Source organism: Rhamphochromis sp. 'chilingali' (assembly GCF_963969265.1).
Source record: "Rhamphochromis sp. 'chilingali' genome assembly, chromosome: 19".
Taxonomy (NCBI): Eukaryota; Metazoa; Chordata; class Actinopteri; order Cichliformes; family Cichlidae; genus Rhamphochromis; species Rhamphochromis sp. 'chilingali'.
The window spans coordinates 8807911-8833031 of NC_137946.1; the positions used below are offsets into that span (position 1 = coordinate 8807911).

At 40.3% G+C, this 25121-nt stretch overlaps 1 protein-coding gene across 7 annotated transcripts in view; it reads right to left on the reverse strand.

Annotated features, from left to right (window-relative positions):
* Positions 1–25121, reverse strand: part of msi2b (musashi RNA-binding protein 2b) — a 285592-nt gene that overhangs the window by 60530 nt on the left and 199941 nt on the right. For all 7 annotated transcript variants that reach the window (XM_080866576.1, XM_080866573.1, XM_080866575.1 and 4 more), the window contains exon 8: positions 7126–7208. In XM_080866576.1, the coding sequence (XP_080722702.1) occupies positions 7126–7208 (83 nt within the window). The remainder of the gene's footprint in view (positions 1–7125; positions 7209–25121) is intronic.

A 25121-nucleotide genomic window follows, 5' to 3' on the forward strand; every position in this document is an offset into this window, starting at 1 on the left:
CCTTTCCCTGGAAAGAATGCTTGTTAAAAAGTCTATAGGGCTACTTGGGATAATTATTTACTTTATTTCTCTATTTTTCAGGGAGAGTGCAGCTTAACAATGATAAGGAAAAAATTGAAAGGATGTAGTGTACATTAGCCAGACCAATTCTGTCCCTGTAAATTCTTTTCCATTTCTTTTTCTAAACTATCCTTGTTCTGCTGTAAAATTAAGATTTGTTTTCTTTTGGGCAGTATAGTATTCTCTAGCTACTAATAACTAGGCTTGAAGTCGAACTTTTGAGGCGTAGATATGCATCAGAGCCTATTCAAAGATGGACTTGTAGTACATCACAAACACTACTTCTGCCATATGTAGTAATATAGCCCCCAGACAGAGAATAAAGCAAACTGTCCTTGTTTTTTGTTTTTTTTATGTGCAGACCCTATGATACAGATCGGTAAAGCGCTCCAGTTATGACCTTTTCAATGCATCTCCCATACATATTAACCTTGTAGGTATGACGGGAAGGTGTGGGCGGGATGAACTGGCAATGACTGTCCTTCAGGGATGAATGTTGTGGGTGTTAGGTGTGTGTGTGCATGTGGAGGGGGAGGTGTACAGCTGCTATTAGCTTCACTAGTGAATGGATTCCATCAGCAGACTGATAGACTGAAGAATGGAAACAGTGTGATTCATTTACTCCAGCTCCCACTCAGAGCTAAAAAGTCAAAACACATGAACTGAATAGTTATGGAATATCACAGCTCTGCCCATAGTCAGGCTGTCAGGCATGGTGAGTCGGGGAGGGGGGGTAGTTTATATGCATCCTAAGAAAAGAAAAAGAATCAGTAGAGATTTTCTAAATATGTAATATGAGTGTTTATTGAGTTTAATGGGCCTTTTGATGGGCAGCAGATAATGGAGTTTTGCTTTTTGAGACAATTACACACACAATTTGACACTTTGATACTCAATTTATAATTTTTTTTTCAAGAAGAGGTCGCTACTGTGTATTTTTAAAACCATTTTCTCTAATATGGGTCCAACTACTAGCATTTCAACGATTTTACCTGGAGCATTTCTCTCATTTAAAACCTCAAGCAAAAGATACACAAAAAACAAAAAACAAACAAAACAAAGGCTATATGTAATGCATTATATAAAGTATATATTTACAACAGAGGCACTTGTATGAATTGTCAGTAGGAAAATTGGGCATCTGAGTGTTGGTACACAGACGTATGATAATGGTAAGAAGTTTTGGATAAAGCAAAACGATGCCTTCAATGGCCTTCAATCTCACATGAGTCATTATGTCTGATGTTATCTCTCTGTCTGGTTATATAAAGGCTAAGGAATATGAGGTCATTCTAAGGACAGGTGCACCCCATGATGCTTACACTGCTTTCTTGTCATACTCCTATATTACAAGATGATATTGTCTCTGTAGACACTGAGAGACATTCAACAGTGAGACCATGATCATCAGGTTAAAGTCAAATGGCTTCCATCACTTCTTCACTCAGCAGATGTGAACATCACTGAGCTTTTATGGGACATCCTGGAGAGCAGAGTGCAAAGTGGATTTCAACCTCCTTCATCCCTCAAAGCTTTCCTTCTTCAGTAAGCGGTAAACATCCAATTACTTACAGTCGAGAACTTGTAAGGCAACCCTCCATGAGGGACTTAAACTACTCCAAAGGGTGGTCCTACTCCCTTATTAAGCACTTCATGTTCAAAGACTGTTAAAGATTTCCACTCTTTAAAAAAATATTTTCCAAGACATTTTCAACAGCCCAAAGACTTAAGTCTCTCTCTGTAAAAATCATTTTCAAAATACTGATAACACGTTTAGTCTTTGGCAATAACCGAGTGTGTCCAGGGGTTATTTATGCAATATAAGATCTACAAGGGTACCATGCACACTTTAAAACCTCATAGCTTCAAACTCAAATCAACACAGCAATCCCTGCAGATTGCCAAATGAAACTAAGAGCACTATGCAGGAAAATACCCAGGACCCTGTACAGGCTGGATAAAAATCACCAGAAATCCAGCTCTTTGACTAAAAGAGGAAACTGGAAAAACAGTAATGTTTACATATTGTCATTTATGGTCCGATCACGATCAAGTAATGATGTGGTTTGATACCTTATTCATCCCCTTTAACCCTCTCAGGCACAAATTAAGTTTTTGTTGCTAATGCATAAAATAATACCTGCAGTGGTACTTCTGAGTAAAAAAACTCATAAAATATGTATGTGGGGTAATCAGGTTGTTAGCTTTTAACTCTTGCAAATCTGCAACGCCTGCCTTGAGAGGGTTAAGAAAACGGAAAGTGGATTTGGAGAATCCTGGCTCCTGCTGTGTTTTTAACTTAATGGGAGTAATTTTATTCATAGAATCATTCCAATCACATTTTCAAATATTCCTAAAGTATGTCATGCTTTCTCCACTACCAACGCTAATTGAAACAATGCTCCATTCCACCACTGAATTAACCTAATAGTGCACCAAACAGAAAAGCCCTAAATCAATATTAACATTTGCTGTGACAACCCTTTGCTTTTGAGTAGCATAAATGCTCCTCCACACACTAACCAGCATTTGTTCAGGACTCCTGGCAGGTTGGTTATTCCAAGAATCTTGGAGAACTCGCCACAGTTCATCTATTGATTTAGACGGCCTCAGTTGCTTCTGTTTTTTCATATAAATCCGGACTGACTCAATGATGTTGAGATGAGCAAATCATCTCGTCACTGAAGATGATTCTTTAGGACACTGTTTTTTTCTTTTTGTGGTCCGTGTCAATATGACCTATGAATCTGAATCTGTATCGTACAATACAATCAGAGATTATGCTGTGTGCTACATAAGGGTCCAAACATTGAAAGTGCATAAAAATCTGGCACAGTATTATACAGCATGCACCAGAGCAGGCAAGTTTATCCAGCTGGCGGCAACTACACATTCATTATTGTAAATCTGGTATAAAGGCTTACAAATGAGTCGAATCTTTTAAGTACTAACTTGAATTATTTTATCCCTGCAGAACATTAAAAAGAGAAAACTGTGAATCAAAGATCAAGATGATTTTGGAGAAAAACAATGCTTTCCGTGCTTTCAATGACAGCAAAGTACCATATGGTGCTGTTGTGAAACACATGTCGTAGCCACAGAAATATATGGGCTGCATTATACATTTTACTACTTCTCTTTCAACATTATGCTTGAGTCAATACACTGTGCAGAGTACATCTGTATCTCTGCGTTAGGAGCTATTGTATAAACGCCTACTTATATTAGTCTTCTCCTTAGCGACTTGGAGAGTTGGAGCTTATTCTCCTCGGCGCAGTAATTGGCTGGTCATGTCAGGAAGACACAGTGAGAAATTGACAGCGAACAGAAAATTTCTCCCTCCTGTTGTGATCATTTGCTACTCATTCGCTGAATATTGAAAATAACACATTAAAGAACATTACATTAAAGCACTTCACTGAAACCAATGTGACTCCATTTTAATGGCACACTGCTCACTCATAAGAGCCAATACTTGATAGGTATTATTATGAATTATCTGTGCATGCATAACAGCAGGGTGGTGTATGTGATTTGTTGGGGGGTTACTCCTGTCTAAGAAAACACAAGTCACAGCCGTTACTTGTTAATAAGGTGCTGTCTCGCCACAATATGATATAGACATTCATATATGGGGAAGGTGTGATAAAGTGTTAAAAAAAGTACCAGAAAACTGTCACGTAATCTCCCCCGTATTGATTTTTTTTTTTACTCTGAAAATATTTACTGGTTTTAATACAAGGGTGGGTGCCTTGGTAGCTAAATCATGTTTCCACAATCACGTGTGGCCCTGGAGGGGATGATCGATACTTTTATCACAGCCTACATTTGCTAAAGCAGGCTAATGGAGAAGTCAGTGCAGCTGGTGTCACAGGTTATGAGACTTTTGCTAAGCAGCACCCTATTTTTAATTATGTATGAGGCAGAACTCACAGTGAACAGATGAAGCGCTCCTGAGAGAGCGAGGCCTCGGTGGCACATGAACACAGGGTGAGCGACCAAGTCACTTAAAGGTCCGGTCCCTCACATCTGAGTGGACGCTGACCCTGGTACACCGCCAGAGCTCCTGAGAGGACATGCAAGGAGAAGGTGGGCTGCCCTGTACATCCACATCCCTCCCAAGTGGGGTGGAATTTCTGTCTGCATCAATTATTCAAGAACCATCTTAGATAACACTCATGGGGAGGATGGATGAGGTCTATTTCTGTATAGTACTTCATAAGGATGAAGACAGGAGGCATTTTTTATTTTATGTGCTGGTGCTTCAGACACCGGATAACCAGTTTCCTCCTATGAGAAACTAAGGTAAAAAACATTTTGTGTCTTAGAAAAATGCTCAACGCACTCCAAATTCTTTTCTCTTTTGACATCCTTCCTAGATGTCAGCACTTTGTAGAAGATTTATTTCCTGTATCCAAAGGAACTTAATGTGCAGTAGGTACTGCCAACAGGGGCTGTGACAAAGGTGACAAAAGCCTTAGAAAACCAGACCTTACGGTGTCCTTTCCACCCCAAGTGAGAAAAAAACCCCATCTCATCTTGTCTGTTAGGGTTTCTAGGACTCCCAGGTGGAGTGACCAGGCTAGGGATACAGCTTTTGCAGTTATGTGGCACTTGAAACATTTTCTGTGCACGCCCTATTAGGTTCAACATGTCAATGCACAACAGTGTGTCACATGCACTTTTGACCACTCAAACTCCCCATGCATCCCCCGTGGTCGCAAATCTTACACTTTACACAGCACTTCAGCAGCAAAGGTTAAATAAATAACAACATTAGTAACTGTTATTAACTGTGACGTAACAGCGAGTCATTTCCTTACAGTGACTGTTGCATCAGAGAAAGCTTTGATGTTAATGGCAACACAAAAACAGCCTATAATTTCTCATCCATCTCTCTCTAATCCGCTTCCTCAAAAAACTCCTCTCTGTAGTAATAACAATCTTTTCTATTTATATGTATAATTAGAAGATTCTTATTCTTATTTTTCCTATATCATCCCTTTAGGCAAAGATTTGGAATGTGCATGAAAGAGGACACATGCTTTTCATGACAACATTGTTACTATTTTTTGACATCGCACTTATTAACAGTATAGCTTTGAATAATCCTAATAAAACTATTCTCCTGTATGTGAGATTCCATTTCTCTGGACAGAAAGCGTTTTTGCCGATGGAATGTAAATGCCAGAGAATCCCTGGGCTATGAAAGTTGGCACGACAGTAACACTATTTGTGAGTTTGAATCCACTTGAGCAGATGTTTTGAGCAGCTGGGCTAGCTACAGTGGACCGACTGCACATACACCTCATCGCTGACCAAGTATATACCATGTGCTCATTTTCTCACATAAAGCCTGTTAGACTGAGGTGTATCAGGAGATTTTATGTTTCTAATAATATTCGCTGACAGGTATTTGCTTTCGACTGCTATGCACAGCATGTTCCCACATACAAGACAATTGGGTAACGCCTTGTTTTTAAGTATAAGACCTGTGCAGCGGTCGTTCTTTAAAAGTCCTTGTAATTTCTTAATTTATGCAAGCTTACAAGCAAATAATTTACCTGCTTTGAACTTCATATAACTATTTGCTAAGTAATGACAGTTATAAAAGATTGGATTGTTTTGTGTTTTTAAAATCTGAACAGTCCCATCGTGCTCTTTTAAACGTAATTTAAAAACCTTAATTTGTGTGCAACTAATTTAATAACATACTGATACATAATAGTGTATTTTTTTAAAATGCAAGATTAACAAATTTTTTCAGTTAAGGAAATTCAGCCTCGTAATTGGAAACACAATTCAAGATTCATTTATTATCCAATTACAAGTTCTAACAAACAGGCTGTGAGTTTGACTTACATCATGAGAATTTTTAATTAAGGTAAAAAGGTGGAGAGGGGCTCAAACTATGCCAGCCAGGATATTCTCCAGAGCTCAGATTTAGTAACAAACAAAAAGTTGCATCCACTATTTTTGTAACTTAATTTTTTATTTTAAGAGAAGGGTTTAGAAAATCTACAACTGTCAGGTGTTACACTTCATACCGTTGCGTGATTTTTGTGTGTTCACACGGTGCTGCGTCTACAAATCAAAGGCTCTGAAGCATTTGATTGTGACACGCTACCTTCCATGCACACACAGTTATTTCTGTCACACTCTGGCTTTTTGTGTTTCGGTCCTGAGCGCTGACTGTGATGCAGTGCCGAGACACGCGGGGACATATACTGGGGGTCATGTGTGACCTAGAGTGGTCCCTGGTGAACACGGTTCTACTACACTGGTCCTGTCAGTCACATACCCGGTCAGTCAGTCATTTCCAGGGAAGAACTGTGAAAGAGAGTGAAGAGAAGGAGCACTGCTGAACGGTAGTAAGACGACTATTCCTCCAATCAATTGCCGTCCGCAAACGTGCTTAAATGGCGCAGGATTTCTTAAGACGCCTGCAAGGTGGAACTGGGTGAAGGAGGACCTAATGTCACACTTTCTACACTGAAAACGCTTCCTGCCAATTATCATAAGTTACACGATGACTTAGAAAACTGCTGCTGAACTCTGAGGAGTTCTGGGATGACCATATTACTGGTGTAAATAAAACAAGCATCACTGGCACTCTGTGGAAGGTGTTAATCCCTGACTAATGAACTCGGCCTCTGCCAGTAGCCTCCCTGTTGGATCCCTGGACATCTCTACCTGTGTATGCGTGTGTGTGTGTGTGTGTGTGTGTGTGTGTGTGTGTGTGCGTGCGCATGGTAGGGGATTCAGAAAGAGAGGGACAGGCTCCACTCTCCCGTCCCTCAGCCTGACAGGCAGAACTCAGCCACACAATTTCACGGTTTGTGGGCAGTACACACCACTGCTTTCACATCCCTGAGACCCAGAGACCCACAGAGTGTCTATATGTGTGTGTGCGTGTGTGTGTGTGTGCTAGCCTGTGCATATGAACATGGACACACACATACGCACCCACACCAGCTGTGCTATTAATACTAAGGAAAGAAGAAATCAAATATTAATCCTTCGACGTCCACCTGGAATTGGAAAAAATATAATGCGCAGACTTACCATTTTGTTATTGATTTCATGAAAATGAATTTCACAGACTTTCTCTACGATGTCTTCACTGTCAAATGTTATGAAACCAAATCCTATGTAGAGAGAAACAGAAGAGGGAGGGGGCACAAGAAGAGACCGGGTTAGTGGAGAACCTTCACAAAACTTCAGTAAGTAAAATAAAAAAAAATAAAAGATGGAATATTATCATGAGCCAGATCCAGAAACTATGCAAGCACATCTGTGGAGATTGGTTTGGGCATGGAAAAGAACAAGTGAACAAGACAGACATTGTCCTCTTTAAATCAGGAATATGATGAAATCTGCCACATTATTAAGGGCACTCAAGGACCTCTTCTACAAAAAGAAGATGGAAAAACAGCACAAAGCTCATTTAATGATATTCAGTGAGCTAGGGCCCAGCATCTGAATTTCATTAAATGCATTTTGTGTTCTTTTTATTGAAATCTCACTGTATAACAAGCCCTCATTTTTATGTTAATACGGGCCTTAGAATGAATGTGTCGTTGACAGTGGGATTTTCATGCCATATTTATAGGATAAAAGCTTAACCCCTCTTTAAAAAAAAGAAAAAAAGAGACAGAGAGACAACATGGTTTTAGACTTTTGAACACAAGTGGATTGCAATGCGCTCTTCTGTGTTTTGATGGTGATACACAAAGCAATCTAGCATCTGTATAACTGGGGTTGAAAGGAAAACATATTCTATTACTTTCTCGAAAGCCAAACAGTTAGTGAATAAAACAGTGTGAGGGACTGACAGGGAGATGAGTTTTTTTTTAAAACAGCAAAAACCTGACGAAATAAAATCGCCACGGACTGAGCCTAAACAGCCGTTGCTATAAACAACACGCCGTCCAGCCGACACACTCCGCAGACTGCGCCATCCGTCTACTATTGTATATGTTAACCGTCTACCTAATGTGAGACGAAAGCTAAACACAAATGTGAAACAACAGTTGTTACACGCACGAACATGAAGACAAATCCATGCCTTCAGGCATCAGCTCAGTCATCATCCACTTCACAGGACAAATCTCAAGGTCAAGGACTCGAGGGGAAGCTATTCGGAGCCTAGTTTCCCGCACATCTGCACATATTCGCCTAACAACACATACGACACCACGGGGTATACAAACGAGAGATTTGTCAACCATCAAAGAATTGCTGTATTTATTATACTGAGGTAGTTTATCCTTTTAATATATCTTGCTGTATTGGGCCTTTGCTGGCTATGCTGCAAATCGATGAGCAGCACCACTTTCTGGCAGTATTGGATTTGCAGGATTTTTGAATCAATGTGATTAAACACCTTTATTTGTCAGGTATTTAAACCAAAGGAAAAAGCAATTCCCATTTGGTTAGTTTCAGGTAGATCATAATATTTTACCTTGTACTTTATCCATATCACCCATTCCTAAGCAGGCTGATTTGCAAATATTTAGTAGCTTAAGTGTCTTAATATTCACATCTTTGCAGGAACATGACTGAAAATGAAGTATATTATAGTACATTAGCATCCTAAGCTGCTTATTGCTTATTACTTCATCAGATCATCCTGTAAAATAATGATTTCTTTGTGCAGAATTGTTTCTGCTACTTACTACAGCAGACAGCCTACCACAAACAGTGACATCTATAGTTCTGTCATAAAGTCTTTATCTCTCACTCACGTTTTTCTCTTCTGCTCCTCCTTCACTTCCTCCTACTACGTAAATAACAAAAGATTCTCCTAAAGCTTCTCTTTTGATACAAGCAAGAACATATTAAAACAGTCTTGTCAAAAGAGGGTTGGAAACCCAACGTGCGAGCTGATTAAATACGGACAACATCAGATCTAATGAGATCTTAAGAGACACAATGTGAATATCCACTGAGATGTCTCTAAACTGAGTTGTAGCGGGAGCGTATGTGAGAGGGTGGGGGAGGCAGGGGACAGGTGATGACGACGGGCAGGAACGCAGGGAGGGGGGGTGGGGGAGAAGCACCTTCTACTCCTGCTCACCCCACCTTCATGGCGGGCACAAGGAGCACTTTTGACAACCAACAAATCAACCGCCAGGAGTAATTTGTCATGGAGGTCTGTAGGTAGAGGGAGTGGAGTCTAGGGGAACAAAGATGGAAAGAAAAAGGGAAAAAGGTGGAGATGAAAGTAGAGAGGGGGTGGGCAGAAAGACAGAAAAAGTGACAAGGAAAGAGGTTAACACACATGGCCCCTGCCGCCACACTCCTTCCTGCTGCTACAGGCAGCTCCTCCATCAACTGACAGGACATTTTCCACTGCACTATTATATCCACTGGGGTCAGGGCCAAGCCCACCACCACAGATACTACCAGCAGGGTCCTTCCACCCATGACTGGATCTGTTTAAACGGAAAAAAGGGGGGGAAAAGACATTTGGCTGTAGTGAAAACTACCGCTGGAACACACCGTAGCATTCACAATATCACAATTCACAACAAACATCCACATTTTTCTCGCTCGTCGGCTCAGCACACACCTCCTTTATCAGTCCCCTGTGTACTTTCTGAACCTCTGTCCCCTGCCATTGCATTGCAGCTCTTTGCTCTACTATCCTATTTTATAGACCTTACAGACAATTACAGGCCACAAAATAGCAGTAACAGAAATATTCCTTTCTCCCATCCTCCTTCGGTGGGGTGTCAGCAGAGCCAGATTGTCCTCATATATCCTGGCCATTCTTCCTCCAACTATCCACACGTAGCAGGAGGCTGACCCCTACAAAACTATTAAAGCCTGTCAGCACTGACAGACACAAGCAGAGACGTGTCACACCGAAGAACCTTCCCACAGCTTAAACAATACCCTGTAAATGGAAACAAGTGGATGTCTTATAGTAAGGCTGATAATAGGTGTTATGCGGCCACTGGCTGAGGCCTCTTGGCTGCACTTCCTCACACTTATTAGCCAGAACTGGGCTTGGCCTCGTTTCGCCGCTCCACAGAACCGGCGGGGCGCCTACTTTCACAACCATTTACCAACTTCATCATACTCAGTCTTTATTTCACACTCAGTGCAGGTTTCTCTGCTTCTGTTGCTCTGATGCTTTTCACACACCCTAACCCAACCAGCCCCACCAAGCCTGGGAAAACTTGTAAAATCATGGAGAACTCTTGGCTTTAACTTCTTTGACTTTTAAATGCTTCTTTGTAACTGCTGAAACTAATACACCTATAAACACAAATCTTACAAATTGGAAATACCAAACTTAAATAAATGAAAATAAATAAATGTTAAATGTAGCATTTGCAGTAGTAGTGAAGGTACTATTACAATTTTACTTTACCCCATTGTGTAAAAGATTTGTGAGCACATAAACATGCAAGGAGAAGACATAAGGGTAACATTAATTTACAGCTGCTATGTATAGCAGCCATAGCCCATGTCCCCGATGACTCATAAAAATGCATAGCACATATGTATCATAAGGTATATACCTCATTACACCTTTCTAGGTCAATATTAAGCACAAATGAACCAAAAGACATAAAGGTTCTTAACAAAGACGTGTGTAGGGCTCTTCCTTGCTGACAGCTGAACTTTTAACTACGGCTGATCATTTTACACGTTTCAATATGTCTAACCATTTAGCAAACAATTAAAGCTTATAAACGTGCACTTCCAATGCTTTCACAGTAGGGGCTGTAATATTGCTGCTGATGCATGTAATGAGAGGAGCATGCTGCTAAGCAGCTCTGACTGCTGACCCTGTCACCACAAGGGTAAGAAGCCTGGAGGATGTGTTGTTCATAGCTTCTGGGATGCAGCACAAATGGAACATACAGGCACAAATAGAGAAGACAAAAGCACCTATGTGCATACACATGTAGACACACACAAACACGCATAATTGTACCCAAAACTAAACTGCTCCACCAAGCTTAAAGGACAGAAAAGGTATGTTTTATCTTGTCTCATATTATCTATACTTTACCACTGAACTAGTAGCCCTAATTATACTTGATGGGACCTTCACCTGTCCATCCCAGAGTAAACCTACAGAAAGCTCCAGCACTGTCTGCTTATATGGTGTATCCTCCAAGCCCAATCTTCTTGTAATGCAGAGAAGCAGACAGAGGCAGTCCGAACACCCACGGCACAGTTAGAGTCCTTTGATCAGTATTTCCGTCTGCTATTACCAGAGATCCAGAGCCCCGGGCATTAATCCCCTGTTTAATACAGTTAACACCATGAACTCTATAACAGCACAGCGCACATATAGCTGAGAAGAGAGAATAGAGAATGAACAAATTTGAGAAAATATTGTGAATAGGAAGAGATATTTTTCTTTTAAAAACTCCTGAAACATTAGAGAGGGAAAAAAGCACACATCTATGAATGTTTACTGATCAGTGCACTGCTGCTGAAAAGGATCTCACAGTCTAAGTAGACTCAACATTTAATCCATTATGTACTTAGATGGCCATGTTTACATCATATCCCTGCAGATTTCCACCTATAAGTGTTGTCTTTTTACACCCATAGTAAACACATCTTCAATTTTAGCAACAAGATTTGACAACTATCTGTAGTAAATAAAATATGTTTTTCTTATTGGTTAATAGACAAAAACACAAAGACAAACAGAAAGACAAACACCAAGAGTTATTACAGGTCCCTTAGGCATACCCGGATTCCCTAGTCACAAGTCAAGACACTAGCTGATAAAAATCCAAAACAAATAAATATGACTGCTTTGATGCCTATGAGTCTGTGGGGAACTGAAGACGCTCGATGTAAAATTAATCCCAGAAGTGCACCATAGAGTGAGCCACGAGCACTGTTTCAGACAACACTCAGAAGATGAGACTGATAAGAAGTTTTTGGTTTAGCTGTGAGATTGCAACATGAATTCATCATAGTACATTTTTTCATGGCTTTAATCTTTGTTGCATAGTACTGTGTGCACATTTGTACTGGTCATTGTGATGAAAAAAGGATTTTAAGAAAATATTTTCTTGGGCAACAGACAGAAATACACATTGTAAATAAGTACTAACTTTGCATTTTATTATTACTTTTTCTATGTATTATTTATTTGATTGTTTTTACAGAGTAATAATGGACTTAGTTACTTAATAAATAGCCTTGTTATGTAAAAAATGCCATAAAATGTGCAGTTTCTAATGTGCACTGCATAAGTTTAATATGGTGGGAAGTTTCATTTGACAGCTGATTAAAAATAAGAAAAAAAAGTAAAGAAAATATGTCAATTACAATGAAATGCTTTGTGTAGGTGTGTAAATGCACTAGCCCCTGTGAGATTTCACCAATGCAAATCTCTCTTTGGACCCGGTCTGCACAGTGTGCAGTGTGTCAGCCCTCCGTCTGAGCAAAAAAGTAAAGGTGATGATTACCGTACTGTACGTGTAGGTGGCTGTATGAGAGAGCATCAGGTGGTAGGGAGAACTAGCTTAAAATTGAGCCACAATTATCACACGTGGTGTTTTACATTGTTAGCAAAAGTTCTCAGGTTTTAAAACGCTGGAACTTCTTAGTTTGTTCGACATTTAAAAGGACATCTACTGATTGCTGAGAAATGTCATGAAGGAGCTTTCAACAGCAGAATGAAATAAAGCAAGAGGCCAGAAAACAATTAGATAAAAGCAATGCGACTATAAATTGGTGTAATTAGAGCGGGCGACCGTGGCTCAGGGGGTTGGGAAGCGTATCTGTAACCGGAAGGTCGCCGGTTCGATCCCTGGGCTCTCTGTCCTGGTCGTTGTGTCCTTGGGCAAGACACTTTACCCTACCGCCTACTGGTGTTGGCCAGAGGGGCCGATGGCGCGAAATGGCAGCCTCGCTTCTGTCAGTCTGCCCCAGGGCAGCTGTGGCTACAACCGTAGCTTGCCTCCACCAGTGTATGAATGCGAGAGTGAATGAATAGTGGCATTGTAAAGCGCTATATAAATCCAATCTATTATTATTCAATATGATTGTGGTTTTCTTCACGCTTGGCCTTTATCATTTTATGGTGCTCAGATGACTTTGCGCCACCACTTGTTTGGATTGTTTTTATATTCTGGTCTGATCAATTACATTTCTCCATTAATCTTGACTCCTGAAAACTGCAGATAGAAAATAGGACTCATAACATTGATAAACAGGTCATGGAACGAAAAAATAAATAAATGAAGAAATAAATGCTAGCTTTTCATCAAATTAACAAAATAATCCTATACCACAGTAGACACACCACCCTAGGGATGTGGCAGCATAATTTATACCTAAAAAAAAACAGAATAAGTGACTAGCGAATGGATGGATGGATCTAGGGTATGCCTTTAATAAATGTTTACAGTGACAATATGCCTGCTTCCTCTGCATTTTCTGCAGAGCAACTGGGCTCAGCATGCATGCTGAGGGAACTAGTTTGTTTGTGCCTCTATGTAGGTCAGCTTTCTGAGTTGGCCATCAATTTCTACTGTCCTACTTAAAGAGACACTCCATCGCCATACAAACAAATACACAAACATGAGCACACACAACATTTGTAACACTTGAATTACATACGAGGATCATAGCCTGCACTTCTGCTATGTCATCAATTTTATTTGCACTTTAGTCACAGAAAGACATCCCGACAAATATCCTTAATTGTTACTGTAACACATATCAACTCAAATCTGTGTTGTTAGTAAATGCTTACTTGTAGCTTGGTCATGGTGGTAATGGCCATCTCAACAGAAACACACAAAGTGTGCACCGGTAAAATGAATACAGTGCTCATCATCTCTTCTAACACGCTCTACCTCCAGAAAGACCCTCATTAGTGCCAAACAATATACCTATAAGTATGAGTTTCTCTCTTCCTATATGATCACAAAGCTGCTCTAACAATAACTGAATGGAAGCAATTATCTGCTGAGAAGGTGACTAACTTCCCCTTTACTCACCAGCACCAAGACAGCAGGCTAAGAGCAGCACTCTACAAAGAGCTAAAAGGAGAAAAGAAGAAGAGTATTCAAAGACAACTACAAAAATAAATAAAAATGCATCTAATAAATAGTAAAGTGAAATTTTAATTACTTTAATCTGCAAACTACTGGAGGTATAGAGGAGTGTGAATAAAGATTTCACAGAAATAAAGAGAAGGGTTTACTTATACATGTCTCCACAAGGCAAATCACAGTGTGAAGTAACCGATACAACAGTGACACGTTTACCCAAAGGTGAGCTGCCAGAGATCTGAACTTGTTCACAAGTGTTTATCTGAGTCATTAGATGGAGAAAAATCACCCTGCACTTCGGACTTGACAAAGACCTTCGGTCCATTTGTATCACAGCCTTAGAGCAGGATTTCACCAGAGGGCTCAGCAACCTTCTACAAATGTGCCAAAGTCTTTTTGTGCAAACACGTGAGAAATAATTATCTGCAGGGCCAAGTTCAGGCTTTTCAAGAGCATAATTGTCATTATATGACATTAGATGTGCAGCATTCTTTTTCTTATTACTGTTCTTCACATGGGAACAAATATGCAAGGATCAAAAGTGAGGTGATTTAAGTCAAATGAAATAATCAGGTAATGTAATCCGTTAGTTAATGAAAGGCTGAATAGCTGGCGAACCCATCTTTATTGAACTAAGTGAGTAATCACTCAATGTATTAATGTAATCTCTTGATTTTAGTAAGACTCGTAGTTTTCTTGCAACCTCAAACAGCTACTTGGTAGTAGGGCTGGGCGATAAAATACAAAAGATCATCAACAGAGAAATGAGTTACGATAAATATAAAGTCGATAGAACTCATTCCATCCAAGGTTTACACAGACAACACAAAAGAACAAGAATAGTGCTGCACTGAACCAATCATCTGGCTGGAACAGAAGCAGAGCCACGTCAGGCTTGGTTTGACGCACACAGTGTAGGATGAGCAGCTGGTAGCAGCACATGTGCTCATGTTTGGGCTACTGCAGCCGTGCACACCAGTACATTGAGAGTGCGAAAAAGATAAGAGAAAAATCTAAAACTGTTAATAAAAGCTCAGGAAACAGTGTTGCTGAACAGTACGTCCCAACAGACACAGCACAAGGCTTAAAGAGGAGGTCGCTGTTGTAAAAAGGGTCAAGGGAATCTGGTAGTGTGGAGATATGGCCCTACTTAGCAGCTGCTTATGAGAATCGCACAATATTGAGGAGAAAATTTGGATGACTCGTCTCTACAAAACTAATAATCATTGATGCTTGACTGAAAGGTCATGCCACAAAATTATTATTGTGATGTGTTTAATGGGTAAAGTCAGGACTCTAATGCTTTTAACATCCAAAGTAGTCTTTCCTAACTTTAGGGCATGGACTGCTACACTGACATTCATTGTAGAATTTATTGATGCAATCTTAACTTCACTGTTTTTGAATATACTGTACAGGCCCTGACCATGCTGATTCCTCCACCATGCTTTAAGCTGGGGTTAAAATGTTGGCGTTAGTGTAAATGTGAGACAAACAGTTACAATGTGAATTGTAGTGTAAAGTGCTTTGAAAGATCTGCAAAATTAGTAAAGTGTTTTATAAATTGCACACAAACAGTGTCTCAGAAATCTCTAGGACTATGCACGTGGGCCTTTGGAAACCTGAGATATAAACAAATATTTTAGCAGGTTACAGTTATTTCTGCAGGTGTTTTGCTGTTGCTTATCACCTCTCAGGATTGCATGTTGTTCTCTCGGTGTGATCTTTCGAGTGTGCTCATTTCTAAGTAAAGAAGCAACACTCCTGAATTCCCTCCGTTTTTTTAGACACATCTAAAGAAAAGCATCTGTAGCATTAGGATCCTGTGAAAGTTGTTATCAATGAAATGGTTCATGTTTCACACCATCCAGCCTCTGAAAAATATTAATATGGTAATATATTGTTTTGCTTGCTCTTGCGGTGCATTGCTCATACACTGACGCATAGCTTCAATATAATTTTTTAAAGTCAACTCCTCTCAACAAATTCCACAAACAAGAGTCACTGGTTTGCTCATCTGTTTGGTGATAATCAAATGAATAGCGGTAAAGGATGAAATTTACATATAAAATGAATCCAAGTAGCAGCATGTTTAATAAAGACAGGAGAATGTGTATCTGTTTGTTTTATTGTTGGTCCACAAATGTAACAAAGCAGGAGATCATAGTAGATTTTGTGAAAAAGAAATGTGAGTACATAGTAAGTAGATTCATTGGCACCAAGTACCTTAAATCCTTTTACGTTTTGTCATTAGCTCTACTATTGGCCAAGAGCAATTTATCAGTACATACTCAAATTCATATATAGTTATTGACCAAATAGGGAATCGAGATAAAAATCATTTGCACATGTGTCCTAGCACTCTGCAGTGGTGATTATGGTACTAAAGTAGAGCTCTGTGTAGTTTTGTAAGCTTGTGATAAAATGGTTATGCATTCCATGTAACCCAGAAATGTCGAATAACAGTACCTGAGATTTAGATTCTGACAGGTGGGCTAGACTGTAGAAACACATGTTAGTAATGGAGAGCATAACACACAGCGTAACTATTTTTGCAGATGCAATTAGGTCATGAGATACTGGGGCTGGTTCCCAAAAAGCTCAGTCCATTTACAAAAACTACTCTCTGGATCTCTCTTTTACAACTTTTTTCTCTCGTCATTTATAATACTCACAACAAAAGGTTCTCTTGAAAGTGGGTGCGTGGATGAAAACTGGGTTAGCTGCAACAAGTAGTTTCATCCTCCAGCACAGACTCGTCATCCAACATTAATGAAGCAAATGAACAAAAAGGTTACACACGAGTTATTTCAAAGAGACCATAATTGGAACGAATCGACAATGTAAAAAGTATCTGCGAATAATTTCACCACAACAAAATTTTAAAGAAACCCATGGAAAACAAAACATATATTTTTAAAAAGACCACGGCCAAATAAGATCCAACGTCAAGACAGAACAGAATTACAACTGCACCTAATACAGTGTAAAGTCAGATGCACCATTAATTGACAGGCAGCTTTAACATACCTGGAATATTCTTTTGATATTTTACTTCTCTAATCCAAAAAAAATTATGGTATACAGTCAGACAACAGGGGTTATCATCTCAGCAAGTCAACCAAATTTTCCAAAATCTAGCTATACTGATTTAGAACTTGTGGTGTTAGTGCCTAATCACCAGAGAGATACAGGTTTTTCACCAGCAGTGTTGGGGAGTAACGGAATACATGTACCGCCGTTACGTATTTAGAATACAAAATATGAGTAACTGTATTCCGTTACAGTTACCGTTTAAAAAGGTGGTATTCAGAATACAGTTACTTTGTTGAAATAAATGGATTACACTGCGGTACTTTCCTGTTTCATTTTGTCGCGGGTCAGGACTGTTTGGGTTTTGTTTGACAGCTACGTTCTGTTGTTCCAGGCGGCAGCGTTACGGTTGCCATGGTTACAGGGCGACGCTCTCTCTCTCTCTGCGACTGTGTGTTTCCTGGGTGAGAGAGCGCCTTTTCGTTGTTGTGCTAAGCTAACAGGCAGAATGCTACAAGCATAGCTCTAAAGAATGTAGCATCATGGGCAGTGTAGTCCGTGTTGCAGGGAGAATGGACTGCCATACACGTTATGTGTCTGTGAGCGCGAGGAGGGAGAAAAAGGCGAGTGGAAAGGTACGAGTTGCCGTCGAGGAAAAACGGGAGCTGGAAGCATGTAAATATAATAATAACCACTGCAGCCAAGAAGAGTGCCTGACGAGCCCAGTTGTAAGTAAGCTATTAAGACTCGACTGTACACCGTGTTCGTGTTTTCCTCCGAAAACAATAAGTTCCGTTGGAGCAGTCTTTCAACGCCTCTCTCTGTCTCTCGCAAGAAAAGTTGACCCACACAACAAAGTAAAGCTATTTTTCGGCTACAAGCCGACAGGGACCCCGCCGTATTAGTCAGAGGTCCCTTTACTACAGTTCGGAGTCGCGGACCTTCAGTAATAGTAATAAATCACACAGCAATAGTACATTCACGTTGTTGTAAAAAGCACGATAATATATTAAGTAATCCAAAGTATTCAGAATACGTTACTCTCATTGAGTAACGTAACGGAATACGTTACAGAATACATTTTGGGGCATGTATTCTGTATTCTGTAACGGAATACATTTTAAAAGTAACCTTCCCAACACTGTTCACCAGTGAGGTGTTATTGCAGAACCAGCTCACATGATTATCATGGAGCATCATCATCAGAAGTTGAGTTAATTTCTTTGTACAGAAAGTGTTTTTTTTTTTTTTTTTACAGCAACCCATTCATACACAACTTTTCTCTATACCTTAGTGCTTCACCTAACATTCACACACATAAACTGGGGGTAATTTGCATGATTATGATCAGATTAGGACAACATTGATCAGTCAGTGTCAAACGAAAACTCTTTCGTCTTGGACAGTTTCTCGAAATGGATGAAAACCGATGCTGGAACTGGAACCTCTCCTGACAGTTTAAGTATGTCGTTGATGATAGTCCCCTGACGTCTGTGAAGCTGACCAGTGTAAATAAGACACTGGTCAATTTTTGTGTGTGTGTGTGTCTTCAAAACACAACTTTAATTGATAAAAATGGAGGAATGATGAAGGTAGGCGGAACTACCTTCAAGTGAGCTCATATCATACAAACAGCTTCAGTGGCCACTTCCATTGTCTGTTTCTGTCTATTCAGGAAACAGCTAGCTAGCTCCCTGATGAATCATTCAGGTCTCTCAGTCATGAAAAAGTACGATTTCTACCTCTATAATCACCTAATCTGACACAGTGACAAACAAACAAGATAAAAAATATTTTGCAGCCTGGGCCTGGAAACCCTGCACATGACAATCTGTGGGAGTCTACAAACGATGGTGTAATTTTTCAAGAAGACAGTTTTCAGTTTTCAAATCAATAGTCCATGGTTTTATATACATTAGTTATTTACTGATAACCTACTGCAGTGCAGCCGTGATGTGCTGCACATTTTAGCCAGGGTTAAATCTTGCTCTGGCAGTTGGCGACTAGTAAAGGCATCCAGCCTACAATATATTCTGGTACAGCTATATGGGGTGAGATTTTTTTCTTTCCTGAGCAAAGGACAATATCCTCTTGTCATCTTTAGTCTTGCCACAATAAAATTTGACAGTATTTCTAAAAAAACAAAAAAAAGAGTTACTGTGAATCGATGAAGTGACCTCTATCTGTAATAAGGTGATGCAAACATTTTTGCTCTCTTCTGGAGTAATCAATTTCTGTTAAAATCCATAGTATAAATACACATATCCCCAGGCAAAGAGCAAAGGAGAGACAGTGACCGAAAGAAAGAAACAGACATAAGCGCTGGAAAAGTGTCTGTGCTCCTCTGCTTGAGTTACTGTTATCCCTCTATCTCTTCATGATGCCACTGTAGTTGCCTGAAGACATCTTTTACTTGTGTGGGCTAAACAGCAGCACAGCTCATTTTCTGAATACACACAATTTAAGTAGCAACAACGAGGAGGGTAAGGTTAGGTAAAACATTACTGAGGGTAGGGCAGAAGGCTACCAACATGAGTGGTTAGAATATGACTTCTAAAACTGTGCAAAACCAACCTGGGCATAATTGCTCACACTGATAGAATTTCTTTAGTGCGAATGGAGCATGGGTGTAATGAGATACGAAGGTTGGAACCACAAGGGGATTCTTCATTCAAGAATGTCAGACTCTTTTGTGCCAAGCAATAGGCCGAGTTTAATAGATGTCTCAATTTCTATTACATACAGTAACAACCAATGCGGCGAGGAGGCGGTGGGAGGTTAGGGCAGAAGTCTTTCCAAAAGGCTCTGAGGACCATGATGAATTTCTTTTGAGGTGTGAAGCAATGTGGGACATGAAATGAATGGAACTTTTTGTGTTGTCTGACCTATTGATATAGATATAAATTTCATTAAACCTAATTAGCATTTGTCATTCCTGAAGAAAGTGAAAAACGTGGGGTGGGGTGGGGTGGGGTGATAAGCAGCTCGTGAACGCAGAGAGATGGGAAAGTGGATCGCTCAGAAGCCTGTTCATGGGAAATTGTTTTTCGCTCAGAACAGGAAAGCTGGCAGGAAGCTGTCGATGCAGACACCTCCCAGGAGCTTCTACAGAAGATTCACCGAAGGGACTAAAACCTTTTAATCAAAATAATACTCTGCAAATAACAAGCCTTTAAAAACACAAGGAGGATACAAAGTAACAAGTGATGGAAGTGAATTAGGCCTCTCTCATTGCCCGTATGGCCAGATTGTTATTAATATTAAAGCATAGGGTATATTTAAAGGCGTGACACAGTGGCAGTTTATCTGAAATGAAGAACACTGATGATGCCACTTTGCAGAGTCCCATTACCATTTAGCAGAGATTGCTTTCACTGAGTGAGCCAAATGCTTAGAGGCGGAACTGCCACTTGTGTTTACTTTACAGATGCTGTTATGGTCTTACCGTGAAGAGCACCGTCCTCACAAAAAACCCTTTTCCCCATCCCTGCACGTACACCCCCTTGCCAGCCCACATGCAGCAAATCGTGACATCATGGAATCCTCCAGCAATGCGTGATGATGCCATTCTGATACTATTGACCCTTGTAATCAAGACTTCGCTGCTTCACGAACACTCCTCTTTCATCAAACATCGTTCTCGCTATCTCTCTGTGTCACACACACGCATACACTCACACACTGGCAGAAAAATTAGAGCTATGAGGTGCCCAAAGTGTAGCAGCGCAGTTCAATTGCAGACAGAATCTGTTCTCAACATCCAGGCTTCGTTTAATTGCTTACTTGCACTATAATTGGGTATATAATCAAACGATAAACTGAACACAGCACAGCGTCTTCATAACTTCGGAATATCCTTTCATCAGTGGCTTTGGGCAGTGATTAGCATAGATGAGAAAGCTCAACGGACGGCCGTAACTGCTGCTTATTTACGTCTTTGTTGGAGTTATTCACCTCATTGATTTGTGTTAGTCTTTCATGTTAGGTCTTCCAAAGAAACACCTGAGGAAGGGTAGAAAAAGGTCACGATCTCAAATTAGCGCAGATGAAAAAGGCTGACCATAACAAGTCATAACAAATACAGGCTCTCAGAGCTCTAGGAGGCTGTGGACTTGCTCTAACTGCAGTTGAGTAGGGGCCCTGCTCAGTGCTCAGATGTGATTTACGAACTGGACCACCCAAACTCCAGCTGCTTTGATTCAGCTCTGTTGCTGATCTTGCTGCACACATCTCAGTACAGACTTGGTTGCTCCTTGGCTTCACTTCTGTCATCACTGATGCTATACTACTAAACCACCACATCTCAACAGCACATGGCATAAATGAACTGAGAGAAAATATTTAAGATGCTAACTAACTGGGCAATGGTGCAGACCTTGGTCACTGCAGTCTTGTGTCATTAGAAGAAAACATACTCTGAAAACACCGAAAGCACACATCAGCATTGTTTCAACATTAAGCAGCTCTGCCAGATCTGTGTCCAACCAAAGTGCTTTCAAGTACCTACAGGGCTTTTGATAATGCACGAATGTAAAGACACTTACAGCTTCTAATGGAGTTTTAGATCTCTAGTAGTGATGTGAAGGTGTTCTTTTGAAAGCGGGTTGCCATTTCCTTTATCTCATGCAGGTGCGTGAGGTGTGCACACGGGTGACATAAAACAGATCCCTGACAATGGTGTCACGGCAACAAAGAAGAGCACTAAAAGCTAGTAATCACAGATGTGAACAATGCCGGGTATTAGAACACATCTGACATATTTGTTTGGCCTATGAAGAAAAAAAGAATACTTTGCTGTGTATTACCAGAGTAAATATGACTTTCGATGTTTGCATCTCATGATGATTGCAGTTCGCAAAAGACATAATTGTTTGTACTTAAAGTTATTTGTCAGTCACATGCAATGGGAGATGTCAGACACGCAGACTTAAATGCAAAGCGATGTTTTTCACCAAAAATGTGGTCCGCGTCTATCGTAAGCGTTAGATTCGACACTTAGTCACTTTAAACCTTGGTCAGCAACATACATGTGACTATAAGCTGTATTCTGGCCTACACTTGGAACTGAAAAGACTTTGCTTTTGTGTTTAGTTTCCCTCTCCCCCTCTCTGAATTTTCCTTTTAACTCTGCCTCTTTACAGAAGGGGAGCTCATTTCAATCTCAAAGCTGACATCTGTGGATGCAATGCAAGCTCTAAATGAGTGGATTTAATCCTGTGCAACAAGGATAGAGCACAGGAAGTATACACACAAGAAGCTGGGAGAGAGAAGAGGAGCAAGCTGAAAAAGAAAAAAGAGAGAGAGAGAGAGAGAGAGAGAGAGAGAGAGAGAGAAGAGTGAAAGAGCAACACAAAAAAAGAGAGAAAGGATTCTGTGACCTCCGTTCATATCTTTTCCATCTGCAGCAGCCTCACTGTTAGCTCATCCAGGAGAGAAGAGGACAGAAGAAGGAAGAGACAGAGCAGCTTAACAGATAGGCATTAGGCATGTTTATTCATGCAGTGAAGCAGCTGAACTATTGGAGAGGGCTTCAAAGCAGAGGATGGCTCCACGTCCTGCATGGCCTTCTCCTCTGGCTAGGTTTTCTGTATCTGGCCTTTGAGTAAGGGGCTGATCAATCCCCCAGCAGGCTGCCAGGCACTGGACCCCCCATTACCAAGAGGCTGCTCTTTGAACAAACCCTGCCAGGGGTCACTCGCCCTACGCTTCATCATCTTAAAGGTCAGACACAACAAATGGCATGGAAGACAGTTCTGTCCCTGGCTATAAACCCATAACTGACCACTAACAGTGTCTGCAGTGTCAGGACAGCAGGCAAACTGGGCTGTCACTTTCACAGTTGAGTGGAAAATGTGTCTTTTGTGTCCCTAAGATTGCGTACACTTTCGGGAAATTACCAAAAGTTGAGCAAATACAAATCGGCACGCAAGATCTTCAACTCGTGCAAATATTCCCAAGAGGGCGCAACAAGATCACCATAATAATCAGATAAAAGCTGGCATTAAAATAATGTCTGAGTCTCATATTACTGCTCGGGGTGAACAAACAAATGCAGGCATGTAGGAAACAAGAAAAGTGAGGAAACCAAACCCCTTGTGGTAAAGGATAATTAAAATGGCAGCACTGTGTACATTTCGGAAGCAGCACTATAACATACGTCTTTAACTTTTTTTGTTTAAATTTCACTCACGTTCTCAGTGTTTATGTACTTACTGACATTTTTCTTTGTATCAAGTTGTTATGAAATAAATGTCCATTACAAAATGCAGTGGCTTCAGATGAATGATTACCTATAAACACTAAACCAAAAAACTAAACAAGTGCAATTGTTTTTCCCCCGTAGCCATCTTAGTCTTCCCTAGGCAGCTGAAATAGTGGATGGTGGAAAAATGGAGTAACTGTGAAAATTCTGCTTGGCAAAAGAGAAGGAGCAGCCTTGTCAGAGATGCAAACAAAACAGTAGTCACCTCAAGGTGCTTTATATTGTAAGGTAAAGATCCTACAATAATACCCCCAATAATCAGATGACGTCCTATGAGCAAGTGCTTGGTGATAGAGGGAAGGAAAAACTCCCTTTAAACAGGAAGAAACATCCGTCAAAACCAGGCTCAGGGAGGGGCAGCCATCTGCCACGACTGGTGGGTAGGTGAGGGGAGGGAGACAAGACAAAAAACAAGTCTTATAGTGCTGTAGTGGGATCAAGTCTTTGCACCTGCTTCACAATAAAAGCCTTCTATGGAAGGGACATGTAAGGGATAATACACACTGACATACTGGAACTCTTCTAACTCAGCAAAGACAGCAGATCAGACAAGCAGGCTTTTTTTCTTTAAAAAAAAGAAAGAAAAAAAAGTGAAATGTCCCCTTATAAAGCTCAGGAAATTACAAATAAAGGCTTGTCTCCTCTAATAATAGCCTGCCCTCTCTGCGGTTGAGCTAAATCAGCCAACAATTTAACATTTATGATACATAATTAAGGCAGGGCCACTCTCTGTTTTCTCGTTGTGGTGCATCATGGCTTTTTATTGTTGCTTTAAGCCTAACATGAAATATTGCATAAAATGTATTTGGGCCAATTTTTCTCCTCTGTCCACGAACGCTACGTAGTAGGCTTTTAGACACTTTCTTTTGTAGAGGAAATTGAGTGGAATTCAAATGAGAAGTGGCAGATGCAAATCTTGTAATGTTATTATTTATGCCACCCCATTCCCGCTCGAAAAAAAGAAAAAGGAACAAACAACAAAAAACAAATCAATCAGCCTTCACTGCATCTTCTCTTTATCAATCAATAGAGAGGAAAAAAAAGGTATTTATGCTTTTAAAAGGAATTCTGGTGTAGGCATTTGGAATTCTTGTACCAATTTTAAATCAAGGCAAAACCCCCCCACTACTATTAGGCTTATTATTAATAGGATTGAATGCCATTGGGGGCTAGGATAAGCGCAAAGACAGAATTGCATATGCAGGGGATAATGACAAAATACTGAAAATTACTGACATTAAAAAAGAATTTCCTACAGGCACACACGTGAACCACTAAACCACTTTAAAAACATTTCGAAAAGCACATAATGAAACCAAGCCAAGCTGCAGCTACAGAAGTAAATTTACTTCAGTCGTGATCTGGACTTGCACCTGCACCTTTTCAGAGAAGCCTGTTTGCTTAAAATGACAGCTTTTTTAATTTGATGACATGATTGTGCACACCTGAGCTCTGCCACTCATGAGCAGAGATCAGGTGTGCGCTGAACAGTTTGCATACTTAAAGCACAAAGCAAACTGCTGAATTAAGATGTAAGTATCTGTGCAAGCAAATGTTGAACTATGCTAGATTGATTTGATGAGATCACCAAAACCCCACAAACCAACACCAATTCACCCAAACAGAAAGGGAGATGTCACACAATGCAAAAACAACACGCCTAACACTGTAAAAATCCCCTCATCCTGTGATAATACCTCTGGGCACAGATATGGGACTTC